The 26,123-nt window shown below is 46.8% G+C and overlaps 2 protein-coding genes across 2 annotated transcripts; both read right to left on the bottom strand.

Moving 5' to 3' along the window:
- Positions 1-3,830: 3,830 nt before the first annotated feature.
- LOC114591174 (uncharacterized) lies at positions 3,831-18,272 on the bottom strand. Its single transcript, XM_077923221.1, has 6 exons — positions 18,221-18,272; positions 14,380-14,970; positions 11,904-12,009; positions 11,320-11,402; positions 10,407-10,533; positions 3,831-7,940 (listed from the first exon to the last, which is right to left on the bottom strand). Exons 2-6 carry the CDS (start codon positions 14,776-14,778, stop codon positions 6,673-6,675), a joined length of 1,983 nt encoding a protein of 660 aa, XP_077779347.1. The 5' UTR covers positions 14,779-14,970; positions 18,221-18,272; the 3' UTR covers positions 3,831-6,672.
- Positions 18,273-21,505: 3,233 nt separating this feature from the next.
- LOC144326792 (vomeronasal type-2 receptor 26-like) lies at positions 21,506-26,123 on the bottom strand. Its single transcript, XM_077923631.1, has 4 exons — positions 26,112-26,123; positions 24,903-25,052; positions 24,467-24,593; positions 21,506-22,416 (listed from the first exon to the last, which is right to left on the bottom strand). Exons 1-4 carry the CDS (start codon positions 26,121-26,123, stop codon positions 21,506-21,508), a joined length of 1,200 nt encoding a protein of 399 aa, XP_077779757.1.

Raw genomic sequence — 26,123 nt, forward strand, 5'->3', positions numbered from 1 at the left:
CTATCTATCTATCTATCTATCATCTATCTATATCTATCTATCTATCTATCTATCTATCTATCTATCTATCTATCATCTATCTATCTATCTATCTATCTATCATCTATCTATCATCTATCTATCTATCTATCTATCTATCTATCATCTATCTATCTATCATCTATCTATCTATCTATCTATCATCTATCTATCTATCTATCTATCTATCTATCTATCTCTATCATCTATCTATCTATCATCTATCTATATCTATCTATCATCTATCTATCTATCTATCTATCATCTATCTATCTATCTATCTATCTATCTATCTATCTATCTATCTATCTAATGTATAGCAAAAAGAAGAGAGATTATCTGGTGATATTCAATTAAGCTTTACTCAGAGTTTACTCATTGAAATTAACAGATGTAACTTAGTCACACTCATTAATTTCAATGAGTTGCACATTAGCTTAAAACACCTGAAATTTCAGATATACCAAATAAACCGTATCCTGTTTCTTTTTATCTTGAACAATAATTTAACCAGAAGTAGCTATCCTCTCAAATTTTGATGATTAATATCCAGCCCAGTAGCAAAACCCCCCAACCCACTTGCCTTGTGAGTGAAGGCAATGGGCAAAGGGAGTGAAGCCAAACCATTGGAGAGTTACAGCACCTGCTGTGGCTGTAGAGACCAATACAGGAGAGACATGTTTTGTTGCACCTGGGGCAGATGCAAGCATCAGGTTGCGCTGATGCCCAGATCACAAGAGAACACAGAAACCTTGTAAGATGCAGGATGCTGCTGGAGTTGGCCAAATGCAGGCGACAAAAAGCCCAACACCCCTCGTGACAACCAAATGAAAGTGATTATTGGGACATGAACAACTCTGCTTGCAAACATATATAAAAATTACAAAACAGAAGTTGTCCAAGGTTGTGGCCAGTGAAACGCCTACTGAAGAAAATTAAACCATACTGAGGACCTATCTATGCTATAAACCTACAGCACTATTTAACCATCCAGTTTTCTGGCTGGCTGGCTAGAACCCAGAAAACTGCAGCATTCTGTTGACCATCAGTCAAATTACCTATATGAATTGTGAATAATCATTCCACCCAAATATTTGTGAGGCCTTCACGGGTGACTCCCATCAGATGCTGTGATCCTCTCTTCATGGTCTGGATTACTTCCACCTACCAGGACCTTTCAGTAGTTGCATGAGCTTGTCCTTCAGTTGCTTCTGCTGAGGGAGGTTTGAGACAAGCCACAGGGCCTTTTCGGTTGTGGCTCCCCACTTGCAGAATGCTACCAGTGAAGTCCACCTGGCACCATTTTAGTGCCTGGCAAGACTTTTCTGTATTTGATGGATTAGGATGATTTGTCTACTTATGGTATTTTCGTTGCTCTTTCACTGGGCTTCACGTTACTTTTTTATTGTAATGCTTTTCAGATCTTATGCTTTCAAATTCTGTAAGTCACTTGGATATATTTTTTTTAATGTGTCAGCTGATCAGTACATTGAGTGGATAACCCCCCCCCCCATCAATTGTTCATTTCCCCCCCTTCCCAACACATCTTAGCTTTGGCCTTCCATATTTGCTCTTCAACAGGGGCACCACTGACACCCCAAGCTTGACTAAGATATTAATTCCAGAGTCAGGGAAGCAGCAAAAAGGAAGTGGCAGGTGTTGGGATATTCCGTTCCACCTTAAGGGGCAGGCATGAGACTGTTGTGTGTCACATGTCTGTTTACACTCCAGCACAGCTTGCTGGGAACTTCCGTTTGTGTATAGCTATTGCTTATGCCGGCTTGCTTTGGACATGAAAGGGATCAGACATGTTTTCCTTTTGTCCTGATGCTGAATAAACTGCTTGTAAAATGCTCATACATACTCTCCCGACACTTCTGTTGCGTAGCGTTATCTCTGCTGATTAGAGCGTGCCCTGGCAGAAATGACCGGCAGAATCCGAGACCAGGGAAGAGAGACAGTGGAAGAAGATTGGAAGAAATTTAAGGACTATCTTAAGAAACATTGTAAAATTAATGTTAGAATGACGCTGGATTAGAAAATATGTGGTTTACAGTGGTAATGGTTAAGTATAGAAATGAAAGGTTAAAAATCTAAATGGAAAATAAGGGAGAGGATTTGCTGAATTAACAATTGGAAATTAGAATACAGATAGGGGAGGTATGAGGAAGTCGGGGAAGTAAGTTACATGAAAATAAGGGTTTGAAATTATACATGTTTTTGTTTGTTCTTTTGTTTTGTTTTGTTTGTTATATAAATTTGGAAAATTTTAATAATAATCTTTAAAAAAAAAGTAGAGCGTGCCCTAGCTTTTGAAGTTTGGGTTGCTGATTCATGCGGCACCAAGGACTGGAGTTCATCCGGTACACCGGCCGGTGGGATGGAGCCAGATGGGGACCTGCCAATTGCCCCCGCTTCCTTGGTTGTATGCCAACAGCAGGGCCTTCCCTATTGTTACGGTTAATAAGAAAAGAAGTCCAGTGCCCTCCTTGGCAAGCACACCAGGGAGTCATACACACAAGTAGTGGTAACTACTATTTCTTTATTTTCATACAGCCACACCTGCACACATCAGGCAGTGGAACCCATAGATCCACACAGTGGCGTAGCGTGGGTTGTCAGCACCCGGGGCAAGGCAAGTAATTTGCGCCCTCTAACCCGTGGATTTTAGCACTCGAGTGTGAGCGCCCCCCCCCCCAGATGTTGCGGCTGGCCCCCCCTGACCCCCACACTATGCCACTGGGGCTGGGGGCGAGCGAAGGAGCCAAGGACCCCCCCCCCAAAGGCTCAGCAGGAATTTATTAAATTTATTATTTGCAGAGCCCCCGCGGGCCGAGGCAGCCGAAGCCCCCTCCCCTCGGGCGCCTCCCCGCCCCCTCCTCTCCTTGGGCTGTAGGTGGAGCCCGCGCTCCGAGGCGCTCCAGATCCGGGCTTGGCGAGCGCCTCTCCTCCTCCCGGCCGGGTCCGGGGGCTTCCAGCCACGCTCCGTCCTCGCCCCCCCCCCCACGGCTGAGACTTGCACTGAGAGCCGGAGCCAGTGGCGCCCCTTCTGCCGGGAGACCCTCGCCCGCCCGCCGGCTTCCTCTCGGAGGGTTTTGGGGAGCGCGGGGTGCGGCGAGGCCCCTCGGAGCTCTCCTCCCTCCCAGTCGGCAGAAGCAGCCGCCGCCTATGGCTGGGCCGAGGGGATGGCGTCGGCGTCGGGGTGCGGAGGCTGCCCGTGCCCGGCCAGGCGTCAGTGGCGGCGCCGGTGCTGCTGCAGCGGCTGCTCCTCCTGTGAGCAGTGAGTGGAGCGCTGCGGCAGCGGCGGCGGCGGGGGGCGCGTGCGCGCTAGGGTGCAAGGCTGGCAGTGGCGGCGGGGAGCCCGGCGGACGAAGGAACTTGTCCCTTCCCTCTGGACTCGCGCCCCCCCAGATGTTGCGCCCGGTGCGGCCAGCACCCCTGGCACCCCCCACGCTACGCCACTGGATCCACATACACAGCAAAAAGACATGAACTTGCCTTGTGAGTAGGGGCAGAGACAGCTGTATTTGTTCCTCTGGGCTTCTTCTGTCAACAACCTTTACCCCCTCCTGGGCCAGTTTCTACAGTCTATTGCAACGTCTAGCTGCCCAAATCTGGCTAACCTCATTTATTAGAAGCCCAAAGGTAAACTGCAGTCGCATCCATAGTGAAGATTTAAAGCACAGAACTTTTCCCAAAGAATCCTGGGAAGTTTAGTTTGTTATGGGTATGGGGAATTGTAGCTCTGGGAGGGGACAACGACAGTAGCCAAGATTCTTGGGGGGAGAACATGGCTGCTGAAGTGGAATAAATACGCTTTAAATGTGTCTTTATTTCATTAACATTTAAAAAGAACCCCTCAATGTGGTTTACAAAAATAATAAAACCACGATAATACCATTTTTAAACAAGTTAAAAACAACAGTTCAAACCCTTCAAGAATAACTGAGATCATGTATAGTGTATATGTGTGGCTCCCAATTGCTGGTCTGCGTAACCAACCCAAGACTGTGTCCCCCCCCCCCCCAATTCAAGATCAGGTGCCTGGTCGGAAGATGTACCCCCCAGTTTTGCATGGGGAAATGTTGGAGGGTATGGTGGCACCATTCACATAACGAAAACTACCACAAAAATACCAACATTTTAAAAAGCAGGAGGTCCGTGGCTTGGCTTTTGAAAAACGGGGGGTCCACAGCACTTCTCTAATTGGGAACCACCAGTGTATAGGTAAAGGTCCAGTCGTGGCCGACTCTGGGGTTGCAGCGCTCATCTCACTTTACTGGCCGAGGGAGCCAGTGTACAGCTTTCAGGTCATGTGGCCAGCATGACTAAGCCGCTTCTGGTGAACCAGAGAAGGGCACAGAAACGCCGTTTACCTTCCTGCCGGAGCGGTACCTATTTATCTACTTGAACTTTGACGTGCTTTCAAATTGCTAGGTTGGCAGGATCAGGGACTAAGCAACGGGGATTCGAACCGCCGACCTTCTGATCGGCAAGTCCTAGGCTCTGTGGTTTAACCCACAGCGCCACCCACGTATTTATCATGTGTATATACCACCAGCGTATATCATGTGTCAATATATGGTGTTGATGCGACCTTGGGCTCAGACCAAAACCTTCCCCCACCCCCAGAAGTGGTTCTAGAGTTTGCCCTCCCTGTTGCAAGCCCTATTGCCCCAATCCCCTTTCAAGCTTGGGTCCCCAGATGATGATGTTCTACAACTCCCACCATCCTCAGCTATCTTGGCCAATGATCAGAGATGATGGGAGTTGTCACCAAAGGCTAAAGAGCACTGCTTACTGACGCGAGAGTTTTCAGTAACTTCTTTCCTTACTCCATTTCCACAGTGAGGATCTTTAGGTATACAGACAGATACAAAGGATTTCTCCAGCGAACGAGATGAGCCCTCGATTTATAAATACATATATATATATATATGATGGAAGGCAGCACCAAAATTTGCTACGTGGCCCTGGATTTTAAGTATTGGCCTCAACTGTTACCTTCTAAGTAAAATCTTCAACTTTCCTATGTACACAGTATGAGCATATACCAATTTTAAGCATTTGGCCCCATCTCCAAGAATGCACACATACATGAGAGTCAAACTACGACCCACTACCATGGTTCAACTTGGAGATCTGTGAGACCAATGGGGTGATCGCTGTACCATTATCTTGGGCCGATTCCAAGATCTTGGGATGCATCCCCCAAAACTTCTGTCGTCCTCTTGGAGATGCAGGGACCAGAAATATATATGGTTCTCCAAAGGGTGTATTTTGCAGAGGCCCGTTTCTCCATGAACAATTGGAGGGCTCACCAACAACAGCTGCAGTCCCTAAAACTCACTGAAGATGCTTGCTCAGTAAGCTTTCGACAGCTGAAAGAATCTTCGCCAAGCCAAAACATAGATGGAGACTAGAACACAAGACACAGTTTCTCACAAGAGGAGCAGCTTTGCTGGGTCTGGTGTTGTGGCAATTGTCCATTGGACCAGATGCCCATCCAATCTTTCTCCATGCTCTGTATACAAACAGGTACACAAAAAATGCCAGTAGTCCCCCGAGCAAAACAATATGGTAGAAGTTCAAACACTGTTGGGTGGGAGTCAACTCAATGACTTGACAAAGTAGATTGACAAAGTTTCTTTTCTTTGCCCAGGACAGATTATCTTCATGGTAGAAAGGATCCATCCACCACAGGTGATTAAGTTTATTCAACAGAGGTAACCTCGAGAGAGCCTGTCCACAAATTATTTATTCAGTTTCAATCCTGCTCTTCTTCTCTGCGTAAACTGCCCTTCGCTTACCACCCAGATGCATTCCGTCCACCGATAAACTTTGATGCTACGACGAAACATTCTGACATTTTAGGGAATTTGCACGTGTAGATTCTTTGTCGCTTAGCAGGGCCTGTTTAGTTAGGAAAAAGCTCTAGTCTAGTTCACTTATTACTACAGTTATTTATACGCCATATCTCTCTGTATGCAAGGCAGCTTACAAATAACATCAAAATACATTTTAAAAAAAGAAAACCCACAGCAAACAATATACAGCGGTACCTCAGGTTACAGACGCTTCAGGTTACAGACTCCGCTAACCCAGATATAGTACCTCGGGTTAAGAGCTTCAGGATGAGAGCAGAAATTGTGTGGCGGCGGCGAGGCGGCAGTGGGAGGCCCCATTAGCTAAAGTGGTGCTTCAGGCTAAGAACAGATTCAGGTTAAGAACGGACCTCCAGAACGAATTAAGTTCTTAACCCGAGGTACCACTGTAAACATATCGTTAAGTCACCAGTATCCTTCCCTGGGGTCCATCAAATGCAGAAGAAGCTGGTCCTGAGGTCTTCTCCTCCCTCCCTCTCTCCCGGGACTCTTCTAGAGAAAAGAAGATGCTAGAGGATGATGGCATATTTTTATATATATGTATATGATGTTGTTTGGATGTGAATCATCTGAGGCAACTCCTCTCAAGTCCTTTCTCCACTGCAAACACTTCTAGCATCCAAAGCATCCTTCTGTAGCGAATTCTTTACTTTGGGAAAGAACCATTTCCACCCGGTTTTCAAACGGCTTCTACACTTCAGTGGATTCTACGGTACAAGAAACCGGTGCTCTTGTGTGGAGATCCTTCCACACGTTTCGAGCATTTGCGTCAAGGGTGGGACATGTTTTCCAGCCAGAGGGTCATATCCCCTCCAGGGCAGCCTTCTGGCAGGGGTGTCACAGGACCAGAGGCAAAAGCAACCAGAGCAACGGACGGTTTCACTTCGTTGTGGGTTCTCTGATGATAAGTAAGGCTGTTGCTGTGACTGAAGGTCCTTTCACACTCTGAGCATTTGTATGGTTTCTCCCCTGTGTGTATTCTTTCGTGTCTAGTAAGGGTTGTCCACTGACTGAAGCTCTTGCCACACTTGGAACATTCATATGGCTTCTCTCCCGTGTGGGTTCTTTGGTGGCTCGTCACGTGAATCTTCTGGCTGAAGCTTTTCCCGCACTCTGGGCATTTGTACGGTTTCTCTCCGGTGTGGATTCTGAGGTGTATAGCGAGGGTTTGGCTGCAACTGAAGCTTTTCCCACACTCCGAGCATTTATAGGGTCTCTCGCCTGTGTGGGTTCTTTGATGGTGGGTAAGACCGGTGCTGTAGGTGAAGCTCTTTCCACACTCAAAGCATGTAAATGGTTTTTCGCCCGTGTGGGTTCTTTGATGATTTATGACGTGTATCTTCTGGCTGAAGCTCTTCCCGCACTCGGGACATTTGTACGGTTTCTCCCCAGTGTGGATTCTGTGGTGCAAAGCAAGGGTTTGGCTACAGTTGAAGTTCTTCCCACACTCCGAGCATTTGTATGGTTTCTCGCCCGTGTGGGTTCTTCGGTGATAAGTAAGGCCGGTGCTATGACTGAAGCTCTTCCCGCACTCCGAGCACGAAAACGGTTTTTCTCCCGTGTGGGTCCTCTGATGGTCTGTGACGTGCGTCTTCCGCTTGAAGCTCTTCCCACACTCCAAACATCTATACGGCTTCTCGTCGGTTTGGAATGTCTGATGATAAAGAAGGTCCTCGCTGTCGCAGAAACCCTTTTCGGTGGAGAAACATTTAAATGGTTTCTCCCCCGTGTGGATTCTCTGATGATCAGTAAGGCTGCTGCTCTGACTGAACCTCTTCCCGCACACTGAGCATTTGTACGGCTGCTCGGCTATTTGCACTCTTTGAGATGCGCTAAGACTCGGTATCTCGCTTGCAATCGTTGCGTGTTGAGGGGAGGTGTTCCTTGTGTTTTTCGCTGTGTCGCATTCATCTTTTAGCTTTGGGATTTCACACACGTCTGCGTCTTCAGAGATGAAAGATTTCCCCCTCAGCTTCTGTCTTGCCTCAGGTTTCCTCCTCTGCTGTTCAGGCTCCTTCTCGCTCCAACTTCCATAACCTGAAATAACAAAGAAGGGGGCCTGATCAGGGTGGAACAGATTCTCAGATCAGAGAATACAAGAAGCAATATATTAAGTGAATACAAGTACCATCTACAGTGGTACCTTGGTTCTCAAACTTAATCTGTGCCGGGAGTCCGTTCGGCTCCTGAAACCATTCGAAAACCAAGGCGCGGCTTCCGATTGGCTGCAGGAGCTTCCTGCACTCAAACGGAAGCTGCATCAGAAGTTCGGCTTCCGAAAAACGTTTGCAAACCAGAACACTTACTTCCGGGTTTGCGGTGTTCAGGAGCCAATTTGTTTGGGAGCTAAGCTGTTCGAGTACCAAGGTACGACTGTACTGAGATTTCTGCTGTCCATCACAAAATGCCCCCCCCACTGCCTTGCCCCCACCCTCCAGCCCTAAGCCATGACTTTGAGCACAGCAGAAGCAGCTGACAAGAGAGGAGTTCAGGGATATTAAAAAAATAATTTTATAAGTTGTGTGTCCTTGTTTCTCAATTTTACATGGTGGTGTATATTTTGAGGTATTTTATGCACTGGCTTGCCATTATTTTCATTGATTATAGTTTAGCAATTCTTTATTGTAATTGCTGTTACAGGTAGGTAGCCATGTTGGTCTGCCGTAGTCGGAAAAAAATTAAAAAATTCCTTCCAGTAGCAGCTACTGGAAGGAATTTTTATCTTATAGTAATTGATAAGTGTAAACTGTTTAATTATTATTTGCTGAGATTTAACTTCGCTGTTTACTGTTACAGTCTAATGGGTGATTGAATATCACTTTATTCGATATAAGTTGTTCATTTCAAGGTTATTGTGGCTTTTTTTGGTATCAGATCAGATTGTTATCACATGTGTGATGTTCTCTGTCTGTTTTGTTGTCTGCTTGTAAGCCACCTTGGATATAGTAATACGGTGGCACCTCGGGTTAAGTACTTCATTCGTTCTGGAGGTCCATTCTTAACCTGAAACTGTTCTTAACCTGAAGCACCATTTTAGCTAATGGGGCCTCCTGCTGCCGCCGCGCCGCCGGAGCCCGATTTCTGTTCTCATCCTGAAGCAAAGTTCTTAACCTGAAGCTCTATTTCTGGGTTAGCAGAGTCTGTAACCTGAAGCATCTGTAACTCAAGGTACCACTGTATAGAAAAGCAGGGCACAAATTAAAAGTGAAATGAAATGAACTATTAAGTAGCCCCTGTTGACTAGCATTAACCGGAAACTGAAGTGCATAGAGAAAGTATGAGGAACACTGCTGGGTATTCTCACAGCTACTTTGAGATAGTCATAGAATCAGAGTTGGAAGGGAACCTGAGGATCATCTAGTCCAACTGCCCTCCAACGCAGGAATATGCAGCTGCCCTATATGGGAATCAAACCTCCAACCTTGGTGTTATCAGCACCACGCTCTAACCAACTGAGCTATCCAGGCTTGATGCTGGGGAACTAAACAGGGATCCTGAGAGCAGATACTTTTCCACTGAGCTAGGAAAGCTACCTTATTTATGCACACCTGGTCAGACGATACAATACAATACAATAATCTTTATTGTCATTGTCCCATACAGAACGAAATTGAAAAAATCTACATCAGACATTCAAAAACCAACAAGCCTGCTATCTCAGCTATCCCAGCCTGGTTAGCCCCCTAAAAACTCTGATACCCCATAATTAAATACAATATACTCCCATAAGTAAAGGGACCATTAGGTCCAGTCGTGGCTGACTCTGGGGTTGCGGCGCTCATCTCGCTTTACTGGCCGAGGGAGCTGGCGTACAGCTTCCGGGTCATGTAGTCAGAATGACTAAGCTGCTTATGGCGAACCAGAGCAGCGCACGGAAACGCCGTTTACCTTCCCGCCGGAAGTATTTATCTATTTGCACTTTGACGTGCTTTCGAACTGCTAGGTTGGCAGGAGCAGGGACCGAGCAATGGGAGCTCACCCCATCACGGGGATTCGAACTGCCAACCTTCTGATCGGCAAGTCCTAGGCTCTGTGGTTTAACCCACAGCGCCACCCGCGTCCCTATATACTCCCATAGAGACCACCTTACACTGCGTTTAAAACCAAAATCGCATTTGGATAGAAACTGTTTCTCAGGCGGCTAGTCCTAGTCTTTATAACCCTGTACCTTCTTCCAGAAGGCAGAAGCTGAAAGAGATCATTTCTGGGGTGCGCACTATCCTGCACTATGTCTGCAGCTTTCTTATGGCACCTGGAAGCGTAGATTTGATCCAAGGTGGGAAGAGTGCACCCAACTATTTTCTCCGCAGTCTTTACAACCCGGGACAGCATTGTTTTTCCCCTGACCATTGGTCAGTCCCGCTCAGTGCTCTCTAAACTGACTGGCAATGGCTACTGTTGAGTTACGAGCTTTCCTGGACAGATGGGCATAAATATAGATGAAGAGCTGCAGCAATTCCAGCGTCCCGGACCTAACAGGCAAGGCCAAAGAGGGAACCTTACCCAGAGAAGCCAGGTTCCAGTAGTTCTCCTCCATGACTTCCCTGTGCAGAGCCCTCTGGCTCGGATCCAACAGAGCCCACTCCTCCTCCGTGAAATGCACAGCCACCGCCTCAAAGGGCACTGGGTCCTGGAAAAATAATAATAATAATAAATTTTTATTTATACCCCGCCCTTCCTGGTTCAGAAAACTGGGCTCAGGGCGGCTAACAACAAATCTAAAACACTTAATTGATGCAACAAAATACAGCATAAAATGCAGTATAAAATGTGAATCACAATAAATTCAGAATTCAAAATTCAATTTAAGGGGAAAATCCATCCAATAAACATTAGATGATCACCAGGGCTAGCTGGCTAAATTAGCCCTATTTGGGCCAGCGAGGAGACCAGGGGAGAATTAGCTGTGGGATCCCAGAGCGGGTAATCTTTATAAAAAAGAAGGGGGAGGGAAGGAAGGGGAATAAAAGATCAGGCTAAGTTCAAATTGAAAGCCAGGCAGAAAAGCTCCATCTTACAGGCCCTGCGGAAGGAAGCTAAATCCTGCAGGGCCCTGGTCTCATGGGACAGAGCATTCCACCAGGTCGGAGCCATCACCAAAAAGGCCCTGGCCCTGGTAGAGGATAGTCTGACTTCCTTAGGGCCCGGGACCTCTAAACTATGATTATTCATGGACCTTAAGTTACCATGCACAGCTAAGGCAGCAACCCGAAAAAAGAGAAGAAAAAAGACTGCAGAGGCTGGAGGCTCTGTTGCAAACCCCAGAGCTTTCCTTGTGGTGTTCAGAGCCTTCAAGATGGGGGGCATCTTAAACAGAAGTGATGGGGGAAGGCAGGTTCTTTCAGGACCACGGAGAGCTGCAGAGGAGTCACCTGGGTTGTGCCTGGCTCAGTTCTCTGGTGATTCCATCTCCTACCTGGTCAAGTGACTGTGAAGCAACTGTTTCCACTCCATCACAATAAGAAGGCCTAATTGACATCTCCATGGTGGTTCTGCCACCTGTGAGGGATACAAAAGAAGCAAGGAGGCAGGGTGAATAAAAATCAATGATTTTTTAAAAAATAAATTTTAAAATCAGATTATTATTTTTTAATTCGTCCTTATTGATTTAAAATATCATCTTACATATACTTTACAAATAGTTACAGCAAAATTAAACACAAAAATATAAAAGAAAAAAGATAAAGAAAATAAAAATAACAAAGCAAAGAAGAATTAATGATAAGAGATGAACATTGGCTATAACATCCTGTAAATCAGATTTTAAAAAAATAAAATGCTTGTGGAGGAAAAATCCTTCCAAAGATAGTTTTCTGTTTAAGTTATGTTATAGCACAAAAGCTATTCATCAGGAAATAAGGTTTTGTTTTTAATTATGTGGCATGAGGCTTTATATGAAATGTTTAATTTTTTGGGTAAACGAATTACATCAATCCACTCACAATTTCAGAGGGACTAAAGAGCGACCAAGTGGAAATAATATTTTGCATTTGTTCTTACCCAGTAAGGTTTCAGCAACTGGCGGTGCGCCATTAAATGGTAACAGCCCAAGTCTGCTGCCCATTGCAGCTCCCTCTCCCTCCGTGGCTCCTCCTGCTAACAGCTCCTGAATCCAAAATAATAATAATAATAATAATAATAATAATAATAATAATAATAATTTAGTATTTATACCCCACCCATCTGGCTGGGTTTCCCCAGCCACGGCTTCCAACAAAATATTAAAATACAATAGTCCGTCAAACATTAAAAGCTTCCCTAAACAGCTGCCTTCAGGTGAAACAACAAGAAGTAGCAAAGGAAGTAGAGGACAATGGAGCAGGGGAAAGGGGTGGAGTCCTAAAAATACAAGCGGCTGCTGGATCAGGCCAGCCTCCTGGTCTCACAATGCACAGATGACCCAAGAGCAACAGCACTCTCTCTACTTGGGACTGGTCTTCCGAGATGTCCTTCCAGAGAAGGCTGAATGAAGTATCTGGTCAGGGGTGCTTTATGTCCCCAGACCTAAATTCCCTTGCGTGGTGCCTTCTGAGGTAGAAATTCTGCTGGACCCACTATCAGTAAGGCGAGTCTCACGTACGTAAGGGTACGGCTTGACTGCAAGGCTTGCAAGAACTAGTTTAAGAGGAACCTAACAATGTTATGGACGTGGGTGGCGCTGGTGGTCTAAACCACAGAGCCTAGAAGGTTGGCGGTTCGAATCCCCGCGATGGGGTGAGCTCCTGTTACTCGGTCCCTGCTCCTGCCAACCTAGCAGTTCGAAAGCACGTCAAAGTGCAAGTAGATAAATAGGTACCGCTCTGGCGGGAAGGTAAAGGGTGTTTCCGTGCGCTGCTCTGGCTCGCCAGAAGCGGCTTAGTCATGCTGGCCACATGACCTGGAAGCTGTACACCGGCTCCCTCGGCCAATAAAGCGAGAGGAGCGCCGCAACCCCAGAGTCGGTCACGACTGGACCTAATGGTCAGGGGTCCCTTTACCTTTAACAATGTTAAGAGTGAAAACCAATTCCAGATAAGGTGCAAGGAGGCCTCTGCACATATGGGAGGGGAACCCCCACTCATGGTTTGAGTAAGAGTTTCTAAGGACTGTGGTTGGATGAGAGATGGTGGCACTGCAGAAGATGGTTGGGGAGAATGAACAGCTAAGACAACATATATTTCCTACACAGGGGTGAAAGCAAATGGCTATTCTCCCACAGACTCTGTCTGGTAAGGCACTGAAGTTTGAATAATTGGGAATCTGGTTTGAGCCTGCATACTGAACCTCCAAAGGGAATTTTCTCCAATACTTCCCTCCCTCTATGCGAGTGAAATCCTTGCATTTCCACCCCCATCGTCCAGCCCTGTCACTGAGGTCCAGATCCGAGGGTCTTCTGGTGGTTCCCTCACTGCGAAAAGTGAAATTACAGGGAACCAGGCAGAGGACCTTCTCGGTGGTGGTGCCTGCCCTATGGAACTTCCTCCTGTCAGATGTCAAGGAGATAAACAACTATATGACTTTTAGAAGACATCTGAAGGCAGCCGTGTTTTTTTATGTTTGGTGTTTTATTGTGTAGTAGTAGTAATAATAATAATTTATTTATACCCCGCCCATCTGGCTGGGCTTCCCCAGCCACTCTGGACGGCTTCCAACAAAATATTAAAATACTGTAATACATCAAACATTAAAAGCTTCCCTAAACAGGGCTGCCTTCAGATGCCTTCTAAAAGTCTGGCAGTTCTTGTTCTCTTTGACATCTGGTGGGAGGGCGTTCCACAGGGCGGGCGTCACTACCGAGAAGGCCCTCTGCCTGGTTCCCAGGCCCTCGGCGCTGGACCTCAGCGTCCGGGCTGAACAATGGGGGTGGAGACGCTCCCTCAGGTATACTGGACTGAGGCCGTTTAGGGCTTTAAAGGTCAGCACCAACACTTTGAATTGTGCTCGGAAACGTACTGGGAGCCAATGTAGGTTTTTCAAGACTGGTGTTATGTGGTCTCGGCAGCCGCTCCCAGTCACCAGTCTAGCTGCCGCATTCTGGATTAGTTGTAGTTTATGGGTCACCTTCAAAGGAGCCCCACATAGAGCTCATTGCAGTAGTCCAAGCAAGAGGTAACCAGAGCATGCACCACTCTAGCAAGACAGTCCATGGGCAGGTAGGGTCTCAGCCTGTGTACCAGGTGGAACTGGTAAACAGCTGCCCTCGACACAGAATTGACCTGCGCCTCCATGGACAGCTGAGAGTCCAAAATGACTCCCAGGCTGTGCGCCTGGTCCTTCAGGGGCACAGTTACCCCATTCAGGACCAGGGTGTCTTCCATACCTGCCTGCCTCCTGTCCCCCAAAACAGTACTTCTGTCTTGTCAGGATTCAACCTCAACCTGTTAGCCACCATCCATCCTCCAACCGACATATATTTTGCCGGAAGCCGCCCAGAGTGACTGTGGCAACCCAGTCGGATGGGCAGCACCTAAATAATAAAATTGTTGCTGCGGCTCACCCGTTGCTCTGCCTCCTGGCTCATGAGGAAACCTTCCGCCAGGGCCACCGCCTGGGAGCAGGTCTCCGCTCCACACTCCCTCACCCAGCTCTCCATCTCCGGGGGGAGGACAGCCAGGAACTTCTCCAGGACCACCAGCTCCAGCATCTGAGCTTTGGTGCGCTGTTCTGGCTTCAGCCACTGATGGCAAAGATGGTGGAGTCGGCTGCAAACCTCCCGGGGGCCCTCAGCTTCCTGGTAGCAGAACTGGTGAAAGCGCCATTGCTGTTCGTCTGAGCTGCTGTAGGCCTCGCTCAGGAGCTTGCACACTGTTTTTACCCAGAAGGCTCCACTGCCTCTGGCCTGGGTGATCTGGAAGTGTCTTTGGGCTTTGGTCCCAGCTGAATCATCCTCTTCCATCTCCAATTTGTAATCGGAGGAAGGGTCTCTTTGCTCCGAGTTGGTCCAAGGCCACTTTCGTCCACAGCTGCTCCTGAATTGAGTGACGGCTGCCCTGCTTAGCCACCCAAAGGCTAACACGTCTTTCTTGTTTCAAGAAGAGGCTTTCGGAGCAAAAATCTGGCCGTTCCTTGCAATCTGCCAGAGCTTCTCCTGTGGGGAAAGGGGAAATGAGATGAGACCATAAGAATCAGAGACAGCCAAGAAAAGATGGCCATTCTGAGTTGTTTCAACCAAGTCCTACTCAAATCAGTCCTACTGAAATCAGTAAACAAAAGTTAGTCGTGTCCATTGACTTCAACAGGCCTACTATGAAAACTTGTCGTTCTAAAACAGCTTCTGACATGGATGGTAGCTGCAGCTAGGATTTGAACAGCCGAACAGTGGAAAACCCTGGAAAATCTACTTTTGTCTTTGTAGATGTCTCTGGACTTCAGGTACTGTAGAAAATGCTATACTTCTGGTTGACCTTTTCTGAACCTATTCAATACCCTTTTTTTTGCAGTGAGGAACATACACAGTACAGTGGTACCTTGGGTTAAGAACTTAATTTGTTCCGGAGATCTGTTCTTAACCTGAAACTGTTCTTAACCTGAGGTACCACTTTAGCTAATGGGGCCTCCTGCTGCCGCTGCGCCACCACCGCACGATTTCTGTTCTCATCCTGAAGCAAAGTTCTTAACCCGAGGTACTATTTCTGGGTTAGCAGAGTCTGTAACCTGAAGCGTCTGTAACCTGAAGCATCTGTAACCTGAGGTACCACTGTATTCCAAACATGGCCACACCATAGATTTGTATAATGGGCATTATGAGATGGGCAGTTTTATTTTCAATTTCTTTCCTAATGATCCCCAGCACCAAATTCACCATTTTCAAAGCTGCTGCACACCTCCACGGGACCCCCTTAAAATGTCTGTTCACTTCGGTCAAGGATAGATCGTTACTGCTGCGTAAAATCCAGATATTTATATAAACTTCAAAGCCAGTACACTGCAGCCTGGAAGCCTACCCAACGACCAAATGCAATGGGGGAAATCTCAGAGTAGTTAAACTTAAACAACTATGTTAAAGAGGGAGCCAAAATATATAAAAAAAGAACTCAGTAAGAATTGATGTAAAAAAAAAAAAAGGAACTAGGAAGATCTGGGGACGTGCAAAAGATGTTACAGAGGTTTACTAAGAATACAGCCCTGTGGCTGCGTGACTATAGTTTATCCCTCACAGCACTACAATTCACGAACTACAGTTCCCAGTGTAAACGCAGATGAAGGTTGCACAGGCTGATGAAGTCTCTGCAAAGTGCTAGAGGCTTCAGGTCGCACACCTGGGGTTCTGGGGCAAAGAAGAAATGGCCTCTCCCGATACTGGAAAGCCATAAACCCCGGCTGATGCCCATCTCAAGCCTTAAGCCTGGAGGGCTCAATTTGTTAAAGCGTGGTGGTGAAAATGCTCAGGCTGCAGGTTCGATCCCTATAGGATAGCTACAACTAATACAGAATGCGGCAGCTAGACTGGTGACTGGGAATGGTCGCTGAGACCATATCACACCGATCCTGAAAGACCTACATTGGCTCCGAGGGCCTTCTGGCGGTTCCCTCTCTGCGAGAAGTGAGGTTACAGGGAACCAGGCAGAGGGCCTTCTCGGTGGTGGCACCCGCCCTGTGGAACGCCCTCCCACCAGATGTCAAAGAGAAAAACAACTACCAGACTTTTAGAAGACATCTGAAGGCAGCCCTGTTTATGGAAGTTTTTAATGTTTGATCTTTTATTGTGTTTTTAATCTTTTGTTGGGAGCCTCCCAGAGTGGCTGGGGAAACCCAGCCAGATGAGTGGGGTATAAATAATAAAGTATTATTATTATTATTATTATTATTATTATTATTATTATTATTATTATTCCTGCATTGCAGGGTGTTGAACTAGACGATCCTCAGGGTGCCTTCAAACTCTGATTGTATGGCGCAGGTTCCTCCTTGGCAGAAATAAAATATAAAGACGGCAAACCTAGGAACACCGGAAGTGACCTTATGCCAAGACAGATCATTGGTCCACCATATGACTTACTCTGACTTGCAGTAGCTCTGCAGAGTTTCAGACAGGTAGGGGACATTTGCAGACCTACCGAAATTAAAAGACACCTGCTTCTTGGGAGAAAAGCGATGACAAACCTAGACAGCATCTTAAAAAGCAGAGACATCACCTTGCCAACAAAGGTCCGTATAGTTAAAGCCATGGTTTTCCCAGTAGTGATGTATGGAAGTGAGAGCTGGACCATAAAGAAGGCTGATCGCCAAAGAATGGATGCTTTTGAATTATGGTGCTGGAGGAGACTCTTGAGAGTCCCATGGACTGCAAAAAGATCAAATGCATCCATTCTTAAGGAAATCAGCCCTGAGTGCTCACTGGAAGGACAGATCGTGAAGCTGAGGCTCCAAGACTTTGGCCACCTCATGAGAAGAGAAGACTCCCTGGAAAAGACCCTGATGTTGGGAAAGAGAAGGAGAAGGGGACGACAGAGGGCGAGATGGTTGGACAGTGTTCTCGAAGCTACAAACATGAGTCTGGCCAAACTGCGGGAGGCAGCGGAAGACAGGAATGCCTGGTGTGCTCTGGTCCAGGGGGTCACAAAGAGTCCGACGTGACTAAACAACAACAACAACTACTGGAGAAGTCGGGGATTGAACCAGGGACGTTGTGCATGCAAAACAAGATGCTCTGGCTCCGCAGATTAAACAGGGACATATTCCTTTTTCAAAGCAAACCACTGGCCTGTTTAGCTTAAGATTCAAGCTGGGCAAAATTATTCTGCATCCAACAGTACTAGCCACGACGACTATGCTCTGCCTGCACAGCTGGAAGCATCAATGCTTCTGAGTTGCAGGAACTGCAGGGGTCGGGCTGCTCTCTTGTGCTTGCATCCTGCTGGCGGGTTTCCCATCATAATGGTCAGCCGCTGTGAGAACAGGATGCGGGACTTAGACGGGCCATTGGTCCAGCAACCTCGTCTTACGTGGCTGGGAGGCAGGCAATGCAACCCAGCAGGATAGCCGTGGGGAAGGAATCGGGGGGTCTTTAGCAACCAAAGGAACCCCTCCCTGGCATTTCTCGACGTACCTAAAAGCAAAATTCGCTCTCTCTCTCTCCCCCCCCCCCCCGGATTCTGGTGCACCGCTGCCTCCCCCATGCGCCCACCCGAATCTCCGCAGCTTCTAATTTTTGCAAAAACTGAGATGCCTCCCCCTTCAGACCCCGGCCTGGCTTGCAATTGCAAAGGGTGGTGCAATGCAAAGAATGCAACCCCGGGCGTAGTATTCTCGCCCCCCCCCACCCCCGTTCCCTATTCCATTTTTGCAAACCCGAATTCTCTCCAGCTCCTCACCTGGGCGGGGGGCGGGGGACTTACGAGAAGGCCGTTTTCCCACGTGCATTCGTTACGGGGTCGTAGAGATAGGAAAGGGCAGCGAGGTACCGAGTTCACTTCCGGTTCCCATTCAAACGCCCGACCTCCACCGCCACCCCTCCAAGTGTGGGTGGCTGGGTGGGTGGGTGGGTGGGAGATCGGCTGTATTTGCAGCCTTAGCTCTATGGCCGCGTTCGAAAGGGAACCTGAAGTGTCGCTGCAGGTGGTTTGCATTTTGCAGCAATGCAAATAAGGAGCGCCGCTTAATTTAAGGCAATTTTGCAAGGGAAAGGGGGGCACTCGGTGGTCCTCCGGTGGACTTGAGCTCAGTTTCCTAGAGAGGAAGGATATTCAAAAAGCTGTGGGAGGAGGCTGCGGGGGAAATCACAGAATAGATCATAGAATTGTAGTATTGGGGTGGGTGTGTGTGTGTGTGTCCTGAGGATCAACGCAGGACTATGCGGCTGTCCCATATGGGGATCGAACCTGCAACCTTGACATTATCAGCACCATAGTTCTCGGTCTCGTGGGATCGCCTGGCCAAAAAGGGTGGGCGGTTGAGGCTGGTGCAATATTGGGGAGGAGCAATATTGCAAGGAGGAGATAGGGATTTGCTTTTGGGGCATAGCTGTCAACTTTTTCCTTTTTTTTAAAGGGAAATTCCCTTATTCCGAATAGGATTCCTTGCAAGAAAAGGGAAAAGCTGACAGCTATGTTTTGGGGTAAAAAAAGAGTAAACACACACACACACACACACACACACACACACCTCGATTCCATGTCAGATATTTTGCAAATTACACACCCGCCCCCCCAAATAACCAGATGCAAGGTTTACATTGAACCATGGGTGGAGTTCAAATGATCTGAGCTCGGGTTCTTAAGAGAGAGGGATGACATTTTTTAATAAAAAATGTGGGAAGGGGGATACTGTTTTAAACAAAATCTCCCCTTTCCCCCTAATGGGGTGTCCAAGAGCCCATATAGAGTCCTTACGTGGGTTCCCTATTGGTAGGAGAAAATAACAAGAGGCCAACCAGAGAATATTGAGAAGCAAAGCAGCTAGTAAGCCTGATCTTTATTAAAGTTGTTGCAACAGGGTGCTCCCCTCACACGCAGGAAAGGAGGAGGACCTCAAACAATGGTGCGGAGGAGGACCCAGAACCAAGGCGTGCCCGCCCTTAGATAGACATTTGGAGCTCAAGACCACCCCTCCATACAACATACATACACCACAGAACGGGTGTAACCCAAGACCACCCCCCACAAACATCATACCTACATCACAGAAAAGGCGGTCTACAACAGAAATTTGAATGTTGTTGTTTTCCTGTCTGCCAGGTTATCTGATAATGCCTTATCTGATTGCCTTTCCTGGTAGTCTGGCCATTTCTTTGAGATGGTGATTTCCCAATTCCTGAGACAATGGGAAGGTTCCCTCACCCGCTCCCTCCTCGCAGAGAAAACATTTGGTCAGTTTGGGAGTCAACATGGTTTCAGGACTGTATTCCTGTGCTGCTCCAGACATGTGGTCCACATATCTATGTACTTTTTGGTTGGTACATTTATGAACATCTATTATATATATAAGACCTTAATTTTTTTATTACAATACAAAATAGATAGACGAGCCTTCTCCTATATTCCTGCATTGCAGGGGGTTAGACTAGGTGACTCTCCCAACTCTACAATTTTACAATAAAGGTAAAGGTAAAGGTACCCCTGCCCGTATGGGCCAGTCTTGCCAGACTCTAGGGTTGTGCGCCCATCTCACTCTATAGGCCGGGGGCCAGCGCTGTCCGGAGACACTTCCGGGTCACGTGGCCAGTGTGACGAAGCTACTCTGGTGAGCCAGAGCCGCACACGGAAACGCCGTTTACCTTCCCGCTAGTAAGCGGTCCCTATTTATTTACTTGCACCCAGGGGTGCTTTCGAACTGCTAGGTTGGCAGGCGCTGGGACCGAGCAGCGGGAGCGCACCCCGCAGCGGGGATTCGAACCGCCGACCATACTGTGATACAAATGTAACAAATAAATGCAAATACCTTTTGGGGTTTGGGTTTTTGGAAGACGCCTGTGCGTGAATTAGCTTTATGTGTGTAGATCAGTGCATGGTGACCAACGCACAGTCTTTGCAGTAAGGCTCTGTTCCGATTGCATGAGTAATCACGAGGACCAGTAGATTCTTATCTGCTGTAGACTTCATCCGCCTTCACAGCCGTTGTAACATGCCACTCTTCCGCCCGTTCTGCCATTGAGGACTTCTTGGATCATTCTTTGTCTAGCTTATGGTTACCAGATTTTTTCCAATGAATCCGGGGACACTTTTTTGTTTTAAGCTGAGTAGCAACACGGAGTCAGCAGTGGGGATGGTGAGGCAAAAGACCCTGGGCCCAAGCACACATGCATATTGTATAAAGGTGCAAAGCCCTTCTTTCGCACCCTGTGAAACATAAATGCGCGGAGGTTTTTTTAAAAAAATTGGCAATGTGCCTGTGACCCCCGAGCCTTCCCTGATCTCCTTCCCCCTTCACCCTTTGTTTTGACAGATTAGGGGAGGCTCGGGAGTCACGGGCGGGTGGCTGTTGCCCAGGAGGGGCCAGCCTGGTAGTGCAGTTGGCTCTGGCTGCCTTCAGGAGCTGCTCGCTGCTGTGGTGCAGGAAAAATGGTGGGTTCCATGGCAGCGAGCAACTCTTGAAGCCAGCCAGAGCCAATTGTGCTAACAGGCTGGCTCTGGGCCGCTGAAGCGGCTGCTGACATGTTTCCCAGGGACAGATCTGCAAATCTGGGGACATTCTGGGGACAGAATTTGTCCAGGGACAGATTTGCAAATCTGGGGACTGTCCCCGGGAACCGGGGATGTCTGGTAACCCTAGTCTAGCTCCTCCCCTTTGACCTTACTACCTTGGGTGACTCTGCTGGGAGTACAAGATTTCCAACACCTTTGCTCACAAGGGTCATAGGAACTTGCAAGCCCAATGAAGCTGATGATCCAGCGAGTGAGGCTTGATCCAATGACATGGTTCAGCTGCTTTAGGAAGGCAGCTACACATTAGAGGAAATACAGAACTGTGGGAATCAGGCTATGATAAAGCAATATGTAAAAAACAAAACAAAACAAAACAAAACCAAACAAAGCAAAGTCATTATGCTTTGATTTCCATCATTCATGATTTAGTGAAAGGAAGAGATTTAAATCTAAGAAGCTACATCATGAAAACAAATATATGGGTTTCATTACTGGTGTGCTGGGCATCTCTTGCCAAAACTGAAAATAATAGTTCAACGTTCAGGTACCATTTTTTGTTTTTGTTGTGAGGTGTTCCTTTGTGTTCAGATCAGGCCTCAGTACAATAATGTAGCACTTGGGGATGAAGATGCAGCCCAAAAGCCCAGCACTGGAGGCCAAGATGGAGAAGACCTGAATGGCTACCATGTACTTCCCCTTGGTGCTCAGGTAGGTGGGCACAAAGGAAACCCAAACACTGCAGAAGACCAGCATGCTGAAGGTGATCAGCTTGGCTTCATTGAAGGCCCCAGGCAGCTTCCTGGCTAGGAAAGCCACCACGAAGCAGATAGCAGCCAGGAAGCCCATGTAGCCAAGGGAACCATAAAATATGGCCACAGACCCTTCATTGCACTGCAGGATGATCTCTCGGGGCTGGGAGTGCATGTCAGACTCCGGGAAAGGGGGAGACATGCCCAGCCAGATGGTACAGATGAGAACTTGGACACAGGAACAGGAAATGACAATGGAGTTGGCCAGACTTTTCCCCAGCCATCTCCTCACCCTGTTTCCTGGCTTGGTGGCCAGGAAGGCCAGCACCACAGTGATGGTTTTGGCCAACACAGAAGACACAGCAACTGAGAAGATGATGCTGAAGGCCGTTTGTCGGAGAAGGCAGGTCAATTTCCTTGGCTGGCCAATGAAGAGGAAGGAGGACAAAAAGGAAAGCAGGAGAGAGATGAGGAGGATGAAGGAGAGGTCCCGGTTGTTGGCTTTGACTATGGGTGTTTCTTTGTATTTAATGAAGATTCCTAAGATGATGCCTGTTGAGAAAGACAAGAAGAGGGAAATAGAAGCCAAGAGGATCCCCAAATAGTCTTCATAGGATAGGAAACTGGTAGCCTTGGGGATACATTTTTCTTGGTCCTTGTTTGGATGATGATCTCCTGGGCATTTTGGGCAGTGGTCTGCATCTGAAGGGAAGAGGAGATGCTTTGGTAGCAATAATAATAATAATAATAATAATAATAATAATAATAATAATAATAATTTATTTATTTATATCCCGCCCATCTGGCTGGGTTTCCCCAGCCACTCTGGGCGGCTTCCAACTGAATATTAAAAACAGTACAGCATCAGACATTAAAAACTTCCCTAAAGAGGGCTGCCTTCAGTTGTCTTTTAAAAGTAAAATAGTTGTTTATTGCCTTGACATCTGCTGGGAGGGCGTTCCACAGGGCAGGCGCCACTACCAAGAAGGCCCTCTGTCTGGTTCCCTGTAACCTTACTTCTCGCAATGAGGGAACCGCCAGAAGGCCCTCGGCACTGCACCCCAGTGTCCGGGCTGAACGATGGGGGTGGAGACGCTCCTTCAGGTATACAGGACCGAGGCCGTTTAGGGCTTTAAAGGTCAGCACCAACACTTTGAATTGTGCTCGGAAACGTACTGGGAGCCAATGCAGATCTCTAGCTATCATAAAGCTTGTAATTATGGGTGCTAGTCTGGATTTTTTATATGGTTTATCTTCATGGATCAGCACAGCTGACAAAAGTTTAATTTTGCATCCCTCATGAGCTATGTTTAACCTCAGTGCATCTCCCATCCTATATGTGATCTGATGAAATAGGTAACATCCTGAACCTAACAGCTATAGAAGCTCTTATCCTTGTATTTGCTAGGAAGATCTGGTTATTAGCCCCTGTAAGCAGGAATCAGACATCAGATAGCCAGTGAAGGTCATTTATAAGACAAGTTTATGATTTAAGAACTTATATTCTTAACTTAGAACATTGGTGTTCTATGAACCAACCATAAACCATTGGGATAGGTGAGCTGATAAGCAGATACCGGGAATTCCTTAGGAGTTTGCACGGTGTCATTCCTTAATTTATTTTTATTTGTTTGTTTATTTATTTATTGAATTTAAACCCCACATTTATCTCCATGTCACTCCACAACAACCCTGTGAGGTAGGGTTAGGCTAAGAGGCAGTGTTGGCCCAGGGTCACCCAATGAGTTTCATTGTAGAGTGGGGATTTGAACCCCAGTTTCTCCCAGCTCCTAGTTCAATACTCTGACCACAACAACCAGCTTCCTTTCCCAAGGATACCTGTGCACCGTGAGTGCAGGGAGCTTCTGGTGCCTGGTGTTCGTTCATCTGATAGGCAAACGGAACATAGCCCACCGTTTGAGAGATGCTGAGTTAGGGGGCTTAACATTACAGAAGCCAATGCTGGTCTTGTAGTAAGGTGAAAGCTTACTGGGAAATGATACATAATGAAATGAAAAGGATGTTTAAAACAACCTTTGTAAAAAAAAACCCAGAAGCTTTTCTTTTGCGAATTATAGGGACAGAACTACCTAAACTGTAAAGGTAAAAGGTAAAGGACCCCTAGACAGTTAAGTCCAGTCAAAGCCGACTATGGGGTTGCGGTGCTCATCTCACTTAACTGTATAGAAACTTATTCATGTATGCTACTACAGCAGCCGAGAATGCTACTTGGCACTAAATGGAAAGAAGCAGAAGTCGCAGCAAAGGAAGAATGGAATACAAAAACGTATGGAATATGCAGAAATGGAGAAACTTACTGGAAGAATAAGAAATCAAGATAACAAACTTTTTTTATAAAAGAATGGAAATGGTTTACTGAATATTTACAGATAAGAACATTGGTAGGATTATTGTAACAGTCTGCAAATTCATAATAGTATTTATTTAAAGAAGATGCATAAATGAGCAAATTAAGTTAATTTGGAGATGCAGAAGATATTAAAAAATAAATTTAAGGAAACGCAGAAAGAGGGGGAAGGAAGTCAGGTTTTGAAATGTCAAAATGACTGTTAAATTAGTGAATTGTATACCTGCAAAGTATAAATATTTTTTTTAAAAAAACATTACAGAAGCCAAGCAAGGGTCCATATTCTGAAAAATGTCTTTAGTGTCTTCATAGTACGTGTCTGAGTGAAGCTTTGCCCTGTCTATGCTCTCCCAATGAGTTTCCTTTTCTCCTGAGATCACCCACCTTCCGAAATGGAGACTGTCCCTTCTGCACACGGAACACAAGCATAGCAGCAAACCGGCTGTCCTTCTTGAGACACCTTGACGTATCCAGGGCGACAGCTGCTGGAACATCTGGAGCGAGGCACGGTCTAGCCATCCAGAGATGGTGCATCAAGAAAAAGTGTTAGGGGTCTGGGAGTGAATTGGGGCCCCAGGAAGATAATTGCCCCCCACCCCACACCTGTATGCTGTTTGAGCTTCAGCTTTCAGGTGTTTGGTGTGAGCTTGCCCCTCCTTCCAAAGCAAATGGATTTAATAATAATAATAATAATAATAATAATAATAATAATAATAATGACACAGATGATAATATGCTCTACCTCATTAAACCATAAGGGCCACACAATGGCTTCTGGGTTAATGATGAGCTTTAAATGTGAGGCTGCCTGTCTCTCTACACTCCCGACTTTCACTCTGCCGCGAGACTCGTTGGGAAACAGCACCCAGTTCACAATGTCATAGTCGGCTGCCAGCTCCCCATTCTCATCCGAATACAATCCACCCCTGGAGGTGTTAAACGACTGGGCTTCTCTTAAGTAGGGGTGAAGCTGGAATGATAGAGAAAACATAGAAGAAGAAGAAGAAGAAGAAGAAGAAGAAGAAGAAGAAGAAGAAGAGGAGGAGGAGAAGTTTGGATATGATATCCCGCTTTATCACTCCGCGAAGGAGTCTCAAAGCGGCTAACATTCTCCTTTCCCTTCCTCCCCCACAACAAACACTCTGTGAGGTGAGTGGGGCTGAGAGACTTCAAAGAAGTGTGACTAGCTCAAGGTCACCCAGCAGCTGCATGTGGAGGAGCGGAGAAGCGAACCCGGTTCACCAGATTACGAGTCTACCGCTCTTAACCACTACACCACACTGGCTCTCGCCACACTGGAGGCTCATTGAATATCCCAGCCCTGCTCATTTTGCAGTCTAATCGCCTGTGAATTGGGCCACTGCACTTCTGGACTCAAAGGTGCTTAGATTTGCAGAACTGTCACATTGTGGTTTCGTGTGGGAGCCTTTCCTTTGGAACTCCCTGCTTGTTGATATTGGGTGGGTGCGTTCGCTGTATTCCCTTTTTGTTCTAGTTAGTAAGCAGTATATAAATTGTGTAAATTAATAAATATCTTATTAGAGAGAAGATATGTGAGAATTATGTGTAGATCCACCTTTCCGTCAATGCGGAAAGCCTATGGAGTGGGACCCAGGAGAGCCAGAGGGTGAACATTAATTTCACTTAAGAAATTTGGATCTCTTAGGACACCAGGGAAGACAACTGAACAGAGAGGTGAGCATCTTCTGGTGTCACCAGTGCAAGCTAAATGCTTGACCTGCAACAGGAGACTTACAAACTGAATTTGCCTCAGCAACGAGCAAACATTTTGCTAGGGCTGCCATATCTCCAGGTTTTCCCTGACACGTCCGGGAATGACTCAGAAAAATGGCATTCAGGCGGATTTTTGCTGAATCAGCAAAATGTCTGGGAAAACCTGGACATATGGCAAGTTTATATATATAAAAAAAATTCTGAAAAAATCAAAGGAAACCCCCAAAATGATTTTTTTTGGGGGGAGGGGGAGATGTTCCTTCAAAAAGCCCAACTACTCTGTCCAGACTTTCACCTCTGGGAACAT

The sequence above is a fragment of the Podarcis muralis genome, chromosome 2 (genome assembly GCF_964188315.1).
Source record: "Podarcis muralis chromosome 2, rPodMur119.hap1.1, whole genome shotgun sequence".
In the NCBI taxonomy this organism is placed as follows: domain Eukaryota; kingdom Metazoa; phylum Chordata; class Lepidosauria; order Squamata; family Lacertidae; genus Podarcis; species Podarcis muralis.

Excerpts from the sequence above, each read along its gene's own strand:
- LOC114591174 (XM_077923221.1), bottom strand. The coding sequence starts at position 14,778 with ATGGAAGAGGATGATTCAGCTGGGACCAAAGCCCAAAGACACTTCCAG. Across the intron at positions 12,010-14,379 it reads GCCAGGAGGCAGAGCAACGG|GAGCTGTTAGCAGGAGGAGC; the intron begins GTGAGCCGCAGC and ends TTTTGGATTCAG. Across the intron at positions 7,941-10,406 it reads CTGGAACCTGGCTTCTCTGG|GTTATGGAAGTTGGAGCGAG; the intron begins GTAAGGTTCCCT and ends TTGTTATTTCAG.
- LOC144326792 (XM_077923631.1), bottom strand. Across the intron at positions 24,594-24,902 it reads GCAGAGTGAAAGTCGGGAGT|ACCGTGCCTCGCTCCAGATG; the intron begins GTAGAGAGACAG and ends CTGGATGGCTAG. Across the intron at positions 22,417-24,466 it reads GACAGTCTCCATTTCGGAAG|ATGCAGACCACTGCCCAAAA; the intron begins GTGGGTGATCTC and ends TCTTCCCTTCAG.